The sequence below is a fragment of the Lycium ferocissimum genome, chromosome 4, assembly GCF_029784015.1.
Source record: "Lycium ferocissimum isolate CSIRO_LF1 chromosome 4, AGI_CSIRO_Lferr_CH_V1, whole genome shotgun sequence".
Taxonomy (NCBI): Eukaryota; Viridiplantae; Streptophyta; class Magnoliopsida; order Solanales; family Solanaceae; genus Lycium; species Lycium ferocissimum.
Window position 1 is genome coordinate 48875920 of NC_081345.1, and position 18747 is coordinate 48894666.

General features: G+C 37.3%; 1 protein-coding gene and 1 non-coding gene across 4 annotated transcripts; both read right to left on the minus strand.

Moving 5' to 3' along the window:
* Positions 1 to 17: 17 nt before the first annotated feature.
* TRNAI-UAU (transfer RNA isoleucine (anticodon UAU)) lies at positions 18 to 91 on the minus strand. The gene has a single exon. It is a non-coding gene; the product is annotated as a tRNA-Ile (tRNA).
* A 3609-nt stretch (positions 92 to 3700) lies between these two features.
* Positions 3701 to 18747, minus strand: LOC132053412 (apoptosis inhibitor 5-like protein API5). Of its 3 annotated transcripts, XM_059445444.1 has the most exons (17): positions 18554 to 18698; positions 16635 to 16684; positions 16335 to 16499; positions 14533 to 14632; positions 14375 to 14440; positions 11856 to 11953; positions 11692 to 11766; positions 9706 to 9855; positions 8324 to 8389; positions 8174 to 8239; positions 7806 to 7916; positions 7471 to 7560; positions 7290 to 7396; positions 5796 to 5910; positions 5639 to 5704; positions 5444 to 5547; positions 3701 to 4400 (listed from the first exon to the last, which is right to left on the minus strand). In XM_059445444.1, the coding sequence occupies exons 3-17, from the start codon at positions 16440 to 16442 to the stop codon at positions 4214 to 4216; spliced, it is 1509 nt and encodes a 502-aa protein (XP_059301427.1). In that variant the 5' UTR covers positions 16443 to 16499; positions 16635 to 16684; positions 18554 to 18698; the 3' UTR covers positions 3701 to 4213. The 3 variants fall into 3 exon arrangements, with proteins under 3 accessions (XP_059301427.1, XP_059301425.1, XP_059301426.1); XM_059445442.1 differs by lacking the exon at positions 16635 to 16684 and having other exon boundaries at positions 18554 to 18747; XM_059445443.1 differs by lacking the exons at positions 16635 to 16684; positions 18554 to 18698 and adding an exon at positions 17342 to 17480.

An 18747-nucleotide genomic window follows, 5' to 3' on the forward strand; every position in this document is an offset into this window, starting at 1 on the left:
TCTTGTTCAAAATTGTTTGGTCCCGGCGGGGCTCGAACCCGCGACCTTCGGCTCATAAGACCAACGCTCTAACCAACTGAGCTACGGGACCGTTCTGCTCTCTATTTGCCTTCTTTCATATTTTATAGTGATGTTACAAGATATGTCCACCAATACCAAATGCTATATATATAAATAATAAAAAATTTAAATATAGTGTTTCGAAATTATAAAGTTTTCTCATGAGTAATACTGCTTCTTATTTTATTGAAAAACTAGCTGCTACAAATGGGCATCAGTAAAGAATAATTTGACAATTAAACATTATACATAGAAAGAAAAAAAAATAGGAAACAAATGATTTTACCATATTCTAGAATTAAGTGGTCTTTTGGTTTATAGGTTATGCAGGGATTGTGTAGCTAAGGATTACTATTTCAGGGATTATTTATGTGTGGTTAATAATGAAGAGACTTTTACGTGGTGATTAATAATGAACACATTGTTATCCGACTAACAACAACAACAACAACATACTCAAATGGGGTCCCACAAGGGGTCTGGAGAGGGTAAAATGTACGCAGACCTTACCTCAATCTCGGAAGATAGGGAGGCTGTTTTCGAAAGACCATCAGCTCAAGAGAAAACATGATGAGAAAAGATCAGCTCAAAGCAATATGAAAATGCAATTAATAAAAGAGAAAAAGCCTTGATAAAGCAAATGAGAAAACAAAACGACTTACCACGGATAAATACGATAATCGTGGTACACCGACTAACATATAGTTGCACGAATCAAAGGACAAGAAAATGAAGATCAAAACCGCGACTACTAGTACGACGGGATACTAGCCTTCTACCCTAATCTGATTCTTCCATAGCCTCCTATCTAAGGTCATGTCCTCGGTAAGCTGGAACTGCGCCATGTCCTGTCTAAGTACCTCTCTCCAATACTTCTTCGGCCTACCTCTACCTCTTCTGAAACCGTCCATAGCCAACCTTTCACACCTCCGCACTGGGGCATCTGTGTCTTTCCTCCTCACATGCCCAAACCATCTCAGCCGCTCTTCCCGCATCTTGTCCTCCACTGATGCCACTCCCACCTTATCTCAGATATCTTCATTCTTAATCCTATCTCGCCTGGTGTGCCCACACATCCATCGCAACATTCTCATTTCTGCAACTTTCATCTTCTGGACATGCAAGTTCTTGACTGCCCAAAGACTCCGCCCCGTACAACAAAGTCGGTCTCACTACCATTTTGTAGAACTTTCCTTTAAGCTTTGGTGGCACCTTCTATCACACAGCACTCCTGAAGCGAGCCTCCATTTCGTCCACCCTGCACCAATACGATGCGTGACATCATCGTCAATATCCCCATCTCCTTGTACAATAAACCCAAGATACTTAAAGCTTCTTTTTTTTTGGATGGCCTGGGTACCCAGCCTCACTTCCACGCCAGCCTCATGTGTCTCGTCACTAAACTTACACTCTATGTACTCTGTCTTGGTCCTACTCAACTTGAACCCTTTAGACTCCGGACTTTGTCTCCAAACCTCCACTTAGCATTTACTCCGTCATGTCTCGTCAATCAGGACTATGTCATCTGCGAATAGCATGCACCATGGCACCTCACCTTGAATTTGCCGCGTCAAACCATCCATCACCAAGGCAAATAAAAAAGGGCTAAGAGTTGATCCCTGATGCAACCCCATCTCCCACTGTTCTAACCCTGGTCTTGGCTCCCTCATACACGTCCTTGATCGCCCTAATGTACGCCACAAGTACACCTCTAACCTCCTAGCATCTCCATAAAACCTCTCTTGACACTTTATCGTAAGCCTTTTCTAGGTCGATGAAAACTATGTGTAAGTCTCTCTTCGTTTCCCTATACTGCTCCACCAGTCTCCTCACAAGATGAATGGCTTCTGTAGTCGAGCGCCCCGGTATAAATCCGAACTGGTTCTCTGAAATGGACCCGCCTCTCCTCACCCTTATCTCCACCACCCTTTCCCCACACTTTCATAGTGACTTAGCAAAATGATACCTCGATAGTTATTGCAACTTTGAATGTCGCCCTTGTTCTTGTACAAAGGAACCATCGTACTCCACCTCCATTCCTCGGGCATCTTCGTCGTCTTAAAAATGACATTAAACAACCCAGTCGGCCACTCCAAACCTGCCCTGCCTACACTCTTTCAAAACTCCCCAGGAATCTCGTCAGGCCCGGTCGCTCTTCCTCTACGCATCCTACGGATAGCTCCCTTAACCTCCTCTACTTTTATACTCCTACAACACCCAAAATCGCGCCGCCCCTCAGAGTACTCCAAATCTCCCAACACAATGTCTCTGTCACCTTCTTCGTTCAAGAGTTTATGGATTGTTATCCGGTGATTAGTACTTAAAAATGTTGTGCATGAATCACTTACTATAAAAGGGTATATTTGCATAGTTTAACCCATGCCTGACTAATTCACGTATTCTTATTTCATATTCTATCCAACATAAAATAATACATAGATTCCGTATAATTTAATGTGAGGCATATTTAGTATCGCCAACCAAATATTGCATTATCTTATACGAAATTTTATGCTGAGATTAATTATTCATATACCTCAACCAAATACTGTACTATCTTATGCGATTTTTTGTACTGAAATTAATTCTTTCTAACTCAAACCAAACGACCCCTGAAGAATATTTCCCACATGTTAGGCTATTAAATCTGAACGTAGCATTTTTTTTTTCTTATTCTTTTAAATGTCTCTTACACATTTTATTATCTTAATATTTCAGCAGTTGCATTTAAAAGATTTTCCACGACTTTTAAGTTCAAGGAGAATTACCAATGTTCAATCATGCGTCAGCATTAGCATTTTCTAATTTCTCATACACAAAACTTTATAGCATGGAAGAACTTGAAAGCCAGTACATAAATCTATCATTTTGAAATTTGATCATTGTTATTGGCTTTTCACTGATTCCAATTGTACTTATAATCGCAATTTTAATTATTAATACAATTATATATCTGAAAAAGCTCCCGCTAATCGCTATGCGCAAATCCGGGAAGGATCAAACCATATTGGATCTAATATGCATAACATTAGCTTGCCTTTCTACAAGAGGCTCCGTGACCACTTGATCACACAGCCACAACTTTTACCATTGCGTCAATGCTTCATTCCATTACAATCACATATAAAAATTTCTTAAATTTTGGTGGCCTAATTCCTAACTTCATAACGACCGTTTGGGTTTTACACTATAATTTTTAGCGTACAATAAATGAAAGTTTAGAGGGAAACAAAGCTATAGGAATGTTCAAGCGGTGACAAAAAATGATAACTATAGAGCTAATCTGTAGGGATAGTTTCCTCTTAAAATTTGGTTATGATCCTTCTTCAGTATACTTGAAATTATTTGACAAAAAAGATTTATTTGCAAAAATATACAGCTTTTAAAAATGTTTACGCCACGTGACCCAATATACAATGTTATACAATATTATATAACATTATGTCTAGGGGCAAAATATTATACATAATATAACAACCTCGCATAAAGTGTATAATAGTGTATAAAAAGTTTTTATACACAAATATATTGAAAACCGGGTGTTTATACACAAACTATAGCTACGTGGAGTAAATGTTTCCAAAAATAGACATAGATCGTAATTTTCTCTAATAACTATCCCTGGATACATAGTCAGACGTCATCCAAAAACAAACTCTTCAATTGTATTTAGCCATACTTAAATCAGTATAAATTCACAGGGTACTAAAACAATTGACAACACATGAAAACAAAAACGATGAGAATAATAAATTAAACAAGAAACTATGCCTGGCAAATGAAAATTACAGAATTAAACAACAAAACAATGTTCTCCCAAATGAAATCACAAACAAAATACTACAAAAGTTCCACTAGAATCTTGTGACTTAAGTTCTTTTTTCCTTCTTTGTTTTTCGTTTCCTTCCCCACCAAAAGTTGCCGAGTAAGTGTGCAAGTGCTGCTAATTGTGAGAGTATCTTGAAAGATCAGCTTCAGAATGCCACGTTAGGATCGATAATCCATATCATCACGTGTACAAGAGCAACTACGTTTTCCAATCCACAAATCATCTGGCTACTTCTCAAAAATGCATCTCTAAGACGAACCCAATGTCTCTGCATCTTTTAGTTCACAGCAAAGTGTTCCATATCACACTGAGGCCGGCTCTGGACTAGTAATATCCTCTTCCTCTCCCCCTTCCCCGAAAACCCCTTCCTCTGCCTCTACCTCTTGAACTTCTCCCTCCATATGGTAGTCCTTGAAAAGCTCTGTCAACAAGCTGGTTCTGCATACCTCCCCGACCCTTCTTTGGTCCAGAACTACTGGAACCATTAATAGCACCAGCGGGTCGTTTTACTCTGGCGATAAAGAAAGGGGCATAAACTAAGGTAAGATGAGAAAGTATATGAAAGGTAACTAGTGTCCGTCCTAAAAGAACATAAACCTCTGCAACGAAGTCTTCCAAATTGAATGAGGTTTTCGAGCAAATAACTAGCAATAAAAGTCAGTAAATAACAAATAACAGGGGCAGCTCAGAAAAATCTACGTTCAAATAATTACCGTTCAAGACCTAAAAGCATCTTGACATGATAAACAGACAGTAAGGCAAGAAAACATTTCTTTTTGTACTTGTCTCTGTCTTGGGTCATGTCTGTGCTCTCTTAAAATAGTGCTAGTATAGATGTTTTTTTTTTTTTTTTTTTTTTTTTTGACAAGGTAACCCGCAGCTGCTACCGTTTGGGTGCACACAGGGTAAACCCCGCAAACAACATAGAAGAGATAACCCGCACTACGCAAGCCCCATGCGACGAGCTCAACCTAGAAGGCAAATCCCCTGCCTTTGTAGGCAGGGGGTTTTGAACCTGAGACCTCCATTATGGAAGCCCCATGCTCAACCAACTAAGCCACCCTTGCGGGTTTAGTATAAATGTGTTTAGATGATTGAGTTACTTAAGACTCTGTATCGAAGTGGCTACAAAGAGATCAATCAAAGAAAACATAAGAGTTCCACAAAAAAACTGGAGGCTTGTTCTGGGGCTAGAAGCTAGCTTTTCAGAACACCCATAAATGAGCGAATCAGAATGCCACTGCGCATGGGATGAAGGAAGACGTCTTTCATATGTAACTTGCCTATTGACAACGAAACCTCTTGTTTGAGATGTATCACTATTCCTATGAAAATTGAGAAGAACAGCAATAAAGTGTTGATTCAATCCAAATCAATGTAGTAATAAAGCAGGGGTGGGGTTTATACTCAACATCTCATTTCACTAATGTGATAGATTCCATTATGCAGCCAGCTAATCGTCCATGCAACAATATTAATTATGAGACCAGAAAAGTTGGATAAACTAGTGCAACGACTCTCTCTTTTTGTTTAGTAGTTCAAATAATAACATACCCAGTTGAAGCTGCAGACGATGGTGCTGTAGATTTCACAACTTCCTTCCAAGAAAGGTTGATTTTTTTGTCCCCGATGAATGAAGGTGTTTTTTCGTGTAGTGGCTGAGTTATCAAACATTATAATTGGTTCAAGACAGTCTCGGATAAGCAAATTCAAAATGTATTTTTGTATCTTAAAATTCAGTTTGATTACCTGTGCCATAGACAGTATATTATTGCAAGTCCTCAGCCCTGTAGTAGTATTCTGTTTTTGAGCCTTCTGCAGAACCCAAAAGATTTTACTGCTCAAATACTGCACCATTAAGTAGCATTTTACGAACATTCTGATTAAACCTGGAGAATTCACTCACAATTTTTTCCTTTTCTTGATCAGATTTAGCAGCAGCAAATTCTTTATTGTGCTCCACCATCCCCTGAGTTAATTTCTTAATGGTAGCCCTAGCAAGCTCTTGAACTGAGTTTAACCTGAATCAAATACCAAAGAAGATAAGTGAATTCAAGACTTGAAGGAATGCAAGCACAGTAGGGACGTCAAATGAGGGGGTTGGGCTGAATTTGGATGGGTAAAAATGGGCTGAGTCGATAAATGAGCAGGTCAATAACCCACCCAAAGGTTACTTGGGCGGCAATGAGTTGGACCAAACGTGCTAAACAATGGGTCATAACCCAAACCGCTCAACTCTTACCAAGTTTTAATTTCTTTGTTTCTTATACATTAACTACGCCTCAGTCCCAAATAAGTTGGAGTCGGCTATATGAATCTACAATTATTCATTTAAGCTCCTGGATCAATTTGGACAACATATCAGCCCAACTTTTAGATGGGTTGAATTGAGGGAGTCAAAATGGGCTGAGTTAATAAATGGGAGGGTCATATTTTCATGAGTTAATTTTGCCACCCCTATAGGATGAGTGCCTTCCAACACAGGAGTTTGACATAGTCATCAACAAAACCCAATCAGCGCCCTGGACACCTAGACCCAACTACAGTTAGCAAGGTTCCGATAGCTTCCCCAGGGAAAAGGTACAGTTCACTAATTACGTCTTTCCTCTTTTAGGATTATTTATATTTATCGGGAATATTGGTTTTATTTACTTTTGGTTGGGTTTATGATGTTATAGCAATATTATGATGCAGATCAGTGAAAAGGAAAAATACAGAAAGCATACATAATGATTGATATAGCATAGAAAATGACAGTAACCTCTAGGACCCCTCTCTCTCCCACCCGACTCAACTCATCTTGCTCTCCCCAACCCCCCAACCCCCACAAACCCCCAATAACTTTTTCACCATCCTTTAAGGTATGTGCTCCAGCTGCACCCACTCCTCTTTTCGTCCCAACCCTCAACTGCTCCTCTTTTTTCCTAGGTCCTTGCTAGTCTCATCTTCCTCTTCTTTTTCCTCCTCCCACACTTGCTAAAACCATTTTGAATAGAAAACATATGCTGAAACCATGTTTTATGTCTTGCTAAAGATGTGTTTCTTAAATTGTGCATTCTGCTCTTTCCCCTAGGTCATTGCTAGAATCATCAATTCCTTTTTGCACCTTGCACTCCAATTACTACGAGCACTACCTGGAATGCATGTCTTGAATTATGTGTAAAGCTCTACAGAGCAAAAGGGGGCACAAAATATGATCAAGCTTTTTTCAATAAGTTATTTCTGACCTGCCTTGATTGACAACTAATCAAATCATTATAATCTACTGCAGTTGAACCACCTTCCTCAATAATTTGCATTTTAAGTATCAAAAGTCAAAGATAACGTTGCTTAAGATGGCATACATACTAACATTACAACCACTTAGACCTGAAAATTTAACCAAAAATTTTCAAATTACCTCTCTGTGAACTCTTTGTAATTCTCCGAGAAGTCTTCCCCAAGCCTATCAGATGGTTGTCCAGTCACAATCTTGTAACCACATAAGCTATTGGTGGCATTTGGCGCCTATCCGACAACAAATAAGTGGTGAGACTCAACATGCAGATACACAATATGTATCCAAGGGAAAGAGGACGTACCTTGTGAGCTAAATGGTGAAAAGTATACAACAAACACTCAACATAAGTAAAGTTCATCTCTTTTCCCGCTTTTTGAAGAGGCATATATTTCTGAAAGAGAATAAAAAGTTTCATAAGGAAAATGATCAATTGAAATGGTTAATTTTTCAAGAAGTAGTTCAATGTCAAAAGGTTTCACCTTGTTCGTGCCTTCGTGGATTAATATAAGGTAGAGTTAACTGTTAATCTATATAAGGATCTAGGACAAACTTTTAGAATATATAGAAGTTAATCGGCCCTATAATTTTGCATTATAAAGTGCATCTAACCAGAACTGAGGAGAACTAAATACTTGCCTTCAATAGTTGAACAACAGAGGGAAGGATCTGTCTCGAGTCTTGAGGAGCTGTGTACGGTGCACTCTCTGCAAGGTTTTTGAGCAGGTCTACCTTTCGTTCTTCAGGAAGCTGATGACAGAGATTGGTTAGAACAACTTTTAGAACTACCAACAGAACAAATTAATATCCACAATGGAAAGAAATTAAGAAAGATTTGTCCCTTTACATTCTTCTTTGACAAACTAGCTACTTAATCTACAACAAAATAAATAAATGGAGTATGTTTTTTAAGCAGCAAGATGATACCAAACGTGACATCTACTATTTCATAGCAGATAAAGGAACCGAATAAAGTATGCTAACAATACAAGGAATTCAGGTATTACCTTGTCAAATACTGGGAAAATATGTTTATTCAAATAGGTTAGGAATTTGCTATTTGAGGCACCCCTCTGCATGAAACATAGAAATCAGTTAGACATGATGAGTTGTATTCAGCACTGAAAAAGTAATAAAGAATTCAGATAAGGACAAACCTCGAAAAATGGAATAGCCATAAACAAACAGGCTATCAATCTATCGATGTGGTCTCCATCCGAAACCTGCAATTTTAAAACAATTTAGATGATGAATGTAGCAGGAATTCTTCAGCTGCACTGCAGATTAACAAGCCCACAGATGGTACTGAAGTTTACCCAGACAAGGAGTTCAGATTCATAGGGAAAACAAGATGGAGAATATAGAACAGAAATCTAATTCTTCCGGACGGCATATGATTTCTATTTTTTTTTAATAACAATGGAACCCGCAGCCTCTACTCTTCGGTATGCACAAGGTAAACCCTGCTCCAGTTGCCCGCAAACCACACAGGAGAAGTAAACCGCACTACGCAAGCCCCATCTAACGAGCTCGGCCAAGAAAGCATGAAGGGGGTTTCGAACCTGAGACCCCCCATTTGGGAGATCCCCTGCTCAACCAACTCGGCCACTCTTGCGGGTATGGTATATGATTTCTATTGATAGTTGATACAGGTGATGTACAAATTAAGACATACACCACATCTAGGATACCGGACTTTAGTATCCAGTAGTTCAAAGGTTTCATTTCTGTAGCACTTTAAGATCAGATAGATAGTGCAACCTATATACTTAAGATCAAAAGCTCATAATTTTAATCAATATTGTCAAAGGCTTGCCTAAAGCCGCTTAAGAAAAACAGACTGAGCTCTTTGTCTCGCTTAACGGATGCTTCAATGCAATCGCCATACATACATCTCGTCATCAATGAGTGTTATCTTGAAGAGATGATACTAAACATTAAATATTTCAACATTTTAAAACAATTAAATTCCCTTTCCATATAACCATTATTGGTGCTTTTAATTATTATTTTTGAATTATAGATGTATAACTTTTGTAATTTTTTCTTCTTTTGCACCTTTATTAATTAACCCACTTTTTTGCATTTTGCAAATAACACCCCAACAGACCTCTGTGTATTTTAGCCTTTGATGACACCGACTATACTTAAATTCAAGCAATTTTCATGTATCAAGGTTTCAATCAGTTTTATTAAAAAGAGATTTGTTTAGGACGCTTTTGGAAAATATGTATTAGTTTGGTTGATTTTATGTGTGAAATCCGGACAGAAGTTATCCAATGTGTTGAGTTTATGATTTCAATCCAATGGCAGATTGTAAATATTTTCACCTACGTAAACTAAAGTGAAAAGTTTTGAGTTTTGAGTATCCAACTGTTAGTTTTAGAGATTCAGATAACCAATACTTTCAGTAACTAAGGGAAAATACATCAGTAGACTAAAACAACCAATCAACCAACCCAATGGGATGCGTTATGAATGTGAGGAGAACAGGAAACCAGAAATCGCTACAACATTCTAAAATGAAACAGACACTTACATTGAATTGTGCATCCAGATCAGCTTGGCCTGCGATGATCTCAATTAGTTCTTGAACGCGCTCTTGAGGAGCTTTATCTCCAAATATGCTCAAGCTTTTCAAAAAATCCATGAACATCTTAAATTCAGCTCCTGTCACATCTTGTAGGCTCTGCAATAGGATGCAATTAATCTTCTTGCATTCTCAATGAAAGATCGCCTAGAACATACAGATCGTCTAGAACTTGCAGGAAAAGCAGTCTATTTCCCATAAAAGAAGTTGCCCACATACAAACTCTGGCTGATATACTTGGTTGCAGGGTGGACAATTTGCCTACTGTGTATTTAGGCATGCCTCTTGGCAGTAGGCATAAGGATGTGGTGATTTGGGATAGCATTGTGGAGCAGACTGAGAAGAGACTAGCACAGTGGAAGGCACAATACATTTCTTTAGGAGGAAGAATCACTTTAATCAATTCTGTTCTTGATTCTCTTCCAACTTACGTGATGTCTTTATTCCCCATTCCATCCAGTGTGGCGAAGAAGCTTAACAGATTGAGGAGGGATTTTTTGTGGAAAGGAAACAAAGAGGGTAGAGGTTATAATTTAGTGAAATGGGATGTAGCACAACTAAGCAAGAGCAAGGGTGGTCTTGGCATCAGAAACTTGAAGATACAAAACAATTGTTTGCTAATGAAGTGGTTATGGAGGTTTAGTAGTGAGGAAACAGCTTTGTGGAGGGAAGTCATTCTACATAAATTCGGCCAAACCAGCCCCTGGTGTTCCAATGAGGTCAATACAACTTATGGAGTGGGAGTGTGGAGATCAATCAGATCTCTATGGTCAAAACTGCAGGGGAATACTAGCATTAAGGTAGGAAATGGCACCAGAACTAGGTTTTGGAAGGATATCTGGACTGGTCATGCTTCTTTAATGGACTCCTTTCCTGACTTATTTTTGCTGAGCAACGGACCTGATGTCACTATCAATGATTGTTGGTCTACTCAAGGTTGGAACTTATCTTTCAGGAGAAATTTGAATGAATGGGAAGTGGGGAGGGTGGCAAACCTGTTAAAGGAGATTGAGGGTTTTTCTGGCATTTCAACTGAGGCAGATTCATTGAGATGGAGACATACTATGGATGGAGTTTTCTCAGTCAACAAGATCAATCAGAAGGAGATTAATGCAGAGGTGGTGAGCAGTACAAGGACCTGGAAGAATATCTGGAAAAGTTTGGCACCAACTAAGTTGAAAAGCTTTACATGGTTGGTAGCCAAAAGGGCTTGTCTCTCGATGTTTTTTATGCAATGAGACTGGAGAGACCAACAATCATCTATTCCTTCATTGCAAATTCACTGCTCAAACATGGACTATGTTCTTTAGTCTCACAAAGATCAAGTGGACAATGCCCGAGCATGCTGCAGATCTGATGAGTTGCTGGATCAGAAAAGGGGGCAGTAAGACTCAGAAGAAGTGGTGGAGGATTATACCACCCTGCATTTGGTGGGCTGTTTGGAAGGAGAGGAATGGTAGATGCTTTGAAGATAAAATCAATTCCATAAACAAAGTGAAATGGAATTGTATTGTATCTTTATTCTTTTGGTGTAAAGAAAACTGTATAGAGGAAGTAGATGATCTGGTAGATTTCTTAGGAGCCCTGTAAATCTGAATTTTTCTTTTCTTTTCTTTTCTTTCTTTCTGTTGAACTCTGTTTTTCTGGAGGTGGTCAGCATACCCTTAATGCTAGGGAATACAATAGTACCAGTTTCAAAAAAAAACATACAGCAGTTTTATCTAGGAAATTTTCCTCACTGGTATTACAGGAATCTCCATATTCTAGGAGAGAACAATCACATCGTATGAAGAATTTCTCTACAAGATACCACAGGAACAAGGGGACAGTAGAAGAAGCAAAGCCTCTGAAGATATGCACGTCAAAAATACTGAACCAATCTCCTCATCACTCCCTACAGGATAGAAAGAGCAGGAGTTGAATATCTCTAGCTACCTTTTTTATCAGATCAGTAATGTGCCTCTCCATTTGTTCTGCAGGCTTGAGGAGCTCAGCTTTTAGAGGAAATACCTGCAGACAAAGTCATGTAGTCAATTAGAATATAAGACTGCAAATGGGCATATTAACAGCTTCCAAAGAGAAAATGTTGACCTTATTACCTTGTCTTTTATAAAAACTAATGTCCTTTCACGGAGATTGTCATCTGACATCTGCTCATCAATAGTCTCAATGTGTTTAAAAAGAGCTGTCAATGAAGCTACAGGAAAAGAAAGAAAGTTAAATTGCCTTAATAACAGAGCATCAATTCTATCAGAAAATTTTGTCCCAGTTAAAGCATCAAAAATATCGAAGAAAAATAAAATTAACAGAGCAGAAGGCAAAGCGATCAGTGATTGAAAGTTTTCATATCAAGCACAGGCTAGTTCTACTGCAGAGCATTGGTTATCAGTTAACGTTGCTAACCCTCCAGGGATCCTCATTTCAATCTTTGCTCCTGTCCTCCTCTCTTTCCCCCTCTCCGCCATCAATGTGTGTCCACAATTAATTATGAAGCAGCAGGAGAGGATCTCACACCTATGACTATATGCTGTTCCAACCATTCTCCAATCCGACTTCAAGCATGCATAATGGACTATGGGTTGAATACCATGCAACCTCATGAAGAAGAAGTGTGCATGTGTATATATATATAAAAGATTCTTTTTGGCTTGATCGTGGTTATTTTCTTCCATTACTTTGGGTTTGCTTCTTTCTGCTTCAGAAGAAAGAAACAGCCGGTCAAATATTCGCACCTAAGATTCCAAATATTTTCATGAAGACATAGGTTACAGACTCCAATAAATCGACATGAGAACTACCCCATACCAATTTTGTCTAATTAATGAACACACCATGGGAACCAGAATTAGAGTTGTAAAATTAGCTAAATAATAAGTCTCATCTAAGTACTATAACAACAGCTCACACAAACATATCATGACATCGATCCGGTGCCTTTCAAAATTAATAAAAGATGATATCCTAGTTTTCCTGCTCTTCCCCCTCTTTTAATGAAGTAGATTCATAGATTGTATAATTAATCCAGACAACTTTGGGGATAAGATAATGCTAGACAGAAGAAAACAAGTAGCATCGTACCCAATGATGTTGTTTTAAGTTGTAACCTACCCTATCAAAAAAAAAAAAAAGTACCCTATGTTGTTGCCAAAGGCTTATTTGAAGTGAGCTTAAGCCCTTGAGCTAGGTGCAACATAGGCAGAGCTCTTCGCCTCACTTAGACAGTGATCTAGTTCAGGCACCAACCTACGAAGGCTTACGTCTCATTGCCCACGGGCAATGTTTTGAACAAGGCAGCACTACATATTAACTATTTCACCTAATTATACTTTTCTTCAATTCTTCTGTCCAAACAATTGCTGGTGTGTGTTTATTGTTAATATTCCTGTATTAGGCTAGACCTTTTGCATTCCTTCAACATGTAGAAGGAAATGTCTGCTCCGTGGCACTTTTTTTTGGTACCTTCTTGGTACGCGTTAATAATCTTTCCCTTTCTTATCAAAAAAGTTATGGATTACATGTACTTCTTTGATTTCTCTCCATTTGGCGCCTTTCTTTATTAAAGCCTGCACTTTATTTTCTCTTTGTTCTGAAAGTTCCAACAAAATTCAATGCTTCTTTTGACTTCATGTTTGAAAACATTGGTACCCTTAGCACTCGGAAGGATCTTTAAGCAATCTCTTTAAAGATGACCCCAACTAGAGGTAGTGTCATACTTTTTAAAAAAAATTTAGTAATGACTTTATTGATGCTGCGGGGAAGCCCCGATATACAAGCGGTATAAGAAAATGGATGACTTACAAAAAGACATGGTTTTTTAGAAAGACATGCAATCATCTAAACTAATGGGTACCTCGTGGGTGCACCAAGATTCACTCAACAAAAGACAATCTCTCTGAGGTACATATTCATGTCTAGTCATTTTTCTAAAGAATAGTAAGGTAAATTTTCATTCTCTAGTCCTCCAACTGCTCTCGTATTCCTCTCTATCCAAAGTACCCACATAACTACATGCCATGCGGGCATCTTCTCCTCCTCCTTCTGAAAGCCCAAATGTGCACCACGTCCTTCAGTAATCTCATACTAAAGAATAAATATTTGGCTGTAGTCGACATATCCACATGGCTAAGCTCTTTTTGATGATTTATAGCTAATTGTAAATTTGAACAAGAACAAATGTTCAACCCTAGACTTGCAGGGATTTTTAAGTGTCCTACAGTGGTTGAGAGATGGGCTGTTTGTCTCGTTATACGGTGTAAGGCAATCCTCACCTCATAACTTTTAGGATTGAGCTAAGCACAAGGTCCATTATCTCCTCACAACAAACTCCGAAGGTTTCTGCAATTTACAGGGTAGGTTGAAGATAATATGCCTATACCTTATATATCACCCAGGCACTATACAAGAATCAATGATACCAAATAGAACATACATAGCTTCGTAATTCTACCTTTTTGCTAAGAGAGTGGTACCAGGAAATATGAAATAGCATTGAGCAGAAGAAAGAAAAAGCAATTTGGTCAGTTCAGCGATTTAATTTCTTAACTCAATTTAAGATGATAATATCTAAAGATATACCTACGTGCATGGTTCCAAAGTCATTAGAAAAAAATCAACATACCTTTTACATCTTGCCTCAACAAAGACAACAGAGCTTTGTTTACTGCATCTCGCTCCACATTTTCCTCTGGAAGAATAGAAAGATAGGGAAGTCAAGATCACATTTTTTTTTTCTCATAATCAATATTTCTTGATGGAAAAACTTAGAGATTTCTATACCAGCAGTCAGGAGTTGTACAAGTATGTCAACAATTTTTGAAAGATGCTCGGGTGTGTCCTTGCAAAAAAGAGGTAGTCCACGAATGGCTTGCACTCGAACCTGCAAGCAGTAATTGGTCAAACAAAGTTCAAGGCTCTACTCCAGGAACATCAATGCCAAAAAATTGTAGTCTCATTTTATGCAGCAAATATTGTGAAGAGAAACTTTTTCTTTTTATCAGTAAGTTGTGAAGAGAAACTTAAATCATGCAGCAGTAAACATTCCTGGGAACTCCAAAACCAATTGGATATTTTAAACATGTCAAAAAGCAGTAAAGCACAACTTAAAGCAAAACCGAAAGATACTGACGATAGAAAAGAAATCAAGATAACAAAGAAAGGACACAACAATAAACTTGCAGCATAAAAATATACGGGTAGAATGGTTTGAATGCAATTATTACAGTGTCGCGATTTTATTTTCTACCTAGGTTTTTCATATTCTCGAGCCAGCAAACGGCTATCCTCATTTCTAAAAGTTCAATCATGAATTGCTACTCCCAACATACAGCAAAAATTGAGTTTCCAAATCCTGCGATTCATGAACTCAATTTTGTGATGCAATTGGACACACTACTCATTGCTAGTCCAAAAAATAAATATAAATACAACACTTACTGAAATGGCCAACTAAAAAAGAAAGAACGAGAATTACAATAAGCACATCTCAATCTAATCTACTTGATATTGATATGGATCGTGAAAGTGCATCCTAGAGTAGCATCTTTTGGTTGGCTGCTATTAATGAGACTTGTGTTACTCAGGAGAACTTGATAAATACAGGTTTCTCATTGTACAATATATACCGCATGTGTTCAGCAGAACCTGAATCAGTCAGCCACCTGTTTATGCATTGTCGGGTAGCCGGGCAGCTTTGGTGTCTATTCCTAAACTTGTTTAATTTCCAGTGGATATTCCTAAACTTGTTTAATTTCCAGTGGGTGATGTCAGGTAATCTGGAACTTGCTTTGTGGAGCTGGAAAGGACTAGCTGTTCAGAAGACCATAAGGCACTATGGCTATCAATTCCCCTTTGCATAATCTGGGTGATATGGAAAGAGAGAAACAAGATGCTCCCAAGATAAAAGAATGACAAATTTGACAATTCAGCGACTAAAAGGGCTGGTCTTCATCTTTTGTATTATTGGAGTAAAACTGATGTGTGAATAACATAGACTAGATGAAATGTTAGATGTTTTGAGCTCCCTACATAGCTAAAGGGATGCTTTTTTCTGTATATTCTTGTAATATGAACTATCTTAGTGCTTGTGTTAATAAAATACCTTAGCTTTTCTATTTTTTTTTTAAAAAAAAAAAAAAAAAACCTACTTGCATGTAAAGGAATTAACTTTTTCCTCATCCACTTCCATCAATATGAATATTTTCTTAAGTCAATCCTAGTTGCTACTTGGTACCTAAGCTAGTCCCTCGCAATTTTGGCATCAAGAATACATAAAGAATAGACAAACCTACTACACTAATCTCAGTTAAAAACTGTGATACAACTCCCATCTCTTGCACTCATTCTTGTGTTTCAGTAGCTTTTGACATGTCTGATAATAATGCCTAAAAGTTACCTTATTCAAACAACTCATTCAGGAATAACAATAAAGATACATATTTTTAATAATCATAAGAAAAAGAAACAATCTGATTAATTTGAAACGAAATAGAGAATACCAGCATGACCAAGGTGACACATGCAAATGGAGAAATGGTCCAAATTATTCTAGAAAGGAAATTAAATAAATACAAAGGACTCACCCCAAGCTCTTCAGCTTCACAGAAATCCAGCTGAGCATCTACAGCTCGGACTGATAAACTAGGAAAGTACTTGAAGAATCTGGGAATTAGCTGAGCTGCTAATTGCATAGCTTTAACACTGCTGCTCTTTGCTGCCTTAATTATATTCTCATAGTCCTCCACGTTCTACACCACCAAACAATTGCACATTTCCATCAAAATTAGCTGAAAATATTCCGGGAAAAAAACTCGATTCTATACACCGCAGTTCAATCAAACTTAAGCTAAAACTACGGAAAAAATATAAAGGTGAGTCAGTACACCACATGCTGCTCTTCACTGCCTTAATTATTCTCATAGTCCTCCACATTCTACAACACCAAACAATTGCACATTTCAATCAAACTTAGCCGCAACTATTCGAAAAAAACATAAACTTGACGGAATACACCACAGTTCAATCAAATTAGCTGAAACTATTCAAGAAAAATACAGCATATAATTTGATTCAATACATCGCATTTCAATAAAACTTAGCTGAAACTACTGGAAAAAAACATAAATTTGATTCAATGAACCGTCGTTCAATCAAACTTAGCTGAAACTGCTCGAAAAATAGTATAAATTTGATCCAATACACTATTCTCATAGTCCTCCACATTTTACACTAAATAATTGAACAGTTCAATCAAACTTAGTTAACACTACTCTAGAAAATATATAAATTTGATTCAATACACCAGAGTTCAATAAAATTAGCTCAATTCGGAGGAAACTACATATTTGATGCAATTTCAACAGTTCAATCAAAATTAGCTGAAACTTTTTGAAAAAAAAAAAAAAAAAAAAAAAAACATAAATTTGACTCTATACGCCACAGTTCAATCAAACTTCGCTGAAACTACTCGAAAAAACATATAAATTCGACTAATTCAATAAAATGAGCTCAATTCCAAAAAAATTACAGATTTGATTCAATTCAAGCCCTAGAACGGGAAAGTGAAAAGGTAAATCGAATTTTTATGGACCTGAGACTTGTCTTTGGCTTCGTTGAGGCATTTGCCATATTTGTAAAGCTTCTCGTGAATATTCAAAACTATTCAATCAAACTTAGCTGAAACTATTCGGAAAAAACTATATAGATTTGACTCAATACACCACAGATCAATCAAACTTAGCTGAAACTATCCTAAAAAACGTATCAATTTGATTCAATACACCACAGTTCAATCAAACTTAGCTAAAACTATTCCAAAAAATATATAAATCTGATTCAATGCACCATAGTCAGGGGCGAATCTATATAGAAAATTTGGGTCACGTGAACACATGGTCATCCGACAAAACTCGGTACATTATGTATATAATCCTTAAAATATATCTAATATTAACTAAAGGAACAATATGGTCAAACTAAACTGTGTGGAGCACTGATTAAGTGTTGGGTTTAATACCTTAAGGTTGTGAGATCAAACCCTACTAAATGCACTTTTGTGTCTTTTTTCTTAAATTTTTTACTAAGGTGAACCCATCCTCTTTAAATCCCGGATTCGCCTCTGACCATAGTTTAATCAAACATAGCTGAAACTATTCCAAAAAACATAAAAATTTGATTCATTACACCATAGTTCAATCAAAATTAGCTGAAACTATTAGGAAAAAAGAAATATAAACCTGATTCTATGCACCGCAGTTAAATCAAACTTAGTTTCAGCTAAGTTTGTATTTTTTTATATATACCTGATAGTTCAGGTAGGAAACTCGCCAAAAAAGTGACACTTCAGGTATGTTTTTGACCATTATCTCAAAAATTAGACTCAATACACCACAATTCAATTAAAAACTAGCTCAATTCCCAAAAAAATTACAGATTTGATTCAATTCGAACCTTAAAACGGGAAAATGAAAAGGTAAACCGAATTCTACGGACCTGAGACTTGTCTTTAGCCTCATTAACGCGTTCGTCGTATTCGTAAAGCTTCTCGATAACAAACTATCTATTATTCATTATTTGACTCTACACAGTTCAATCAAACTTAGCTTAAACTACTCGAAAAGAAAAAAAAAAAAAAAAAAAAAAAATAAATTCGACTCTGTACACCGCAGTTCAATCAAACTTAGCTGAAACTACGTTAAAAACATATAAATTTGACTTAATTCGAAAAAAGTAACAGATTAGATTAAATTTTGAACCCTAGAACGGTAAAAGTAAAAAAGGTAAATTGAAATTTTTTACGGACCTGAGACTTGTCTTTGGCTTCGTTTAGGCGTTCGCCGTATTCGTAAAGCTTCTCTATAATTGCTTCGTCTGTTGATTCCGCCATTGCTAAGCCTTTTAAGTTGAAAAGAAGAAGAAAGAGTGTATAGTAGAAGAAGTGAAGGGAAATTGACTTTGGCTGAGAGAATAATCGGATTGAAGGTTAGTGAAAGAAAA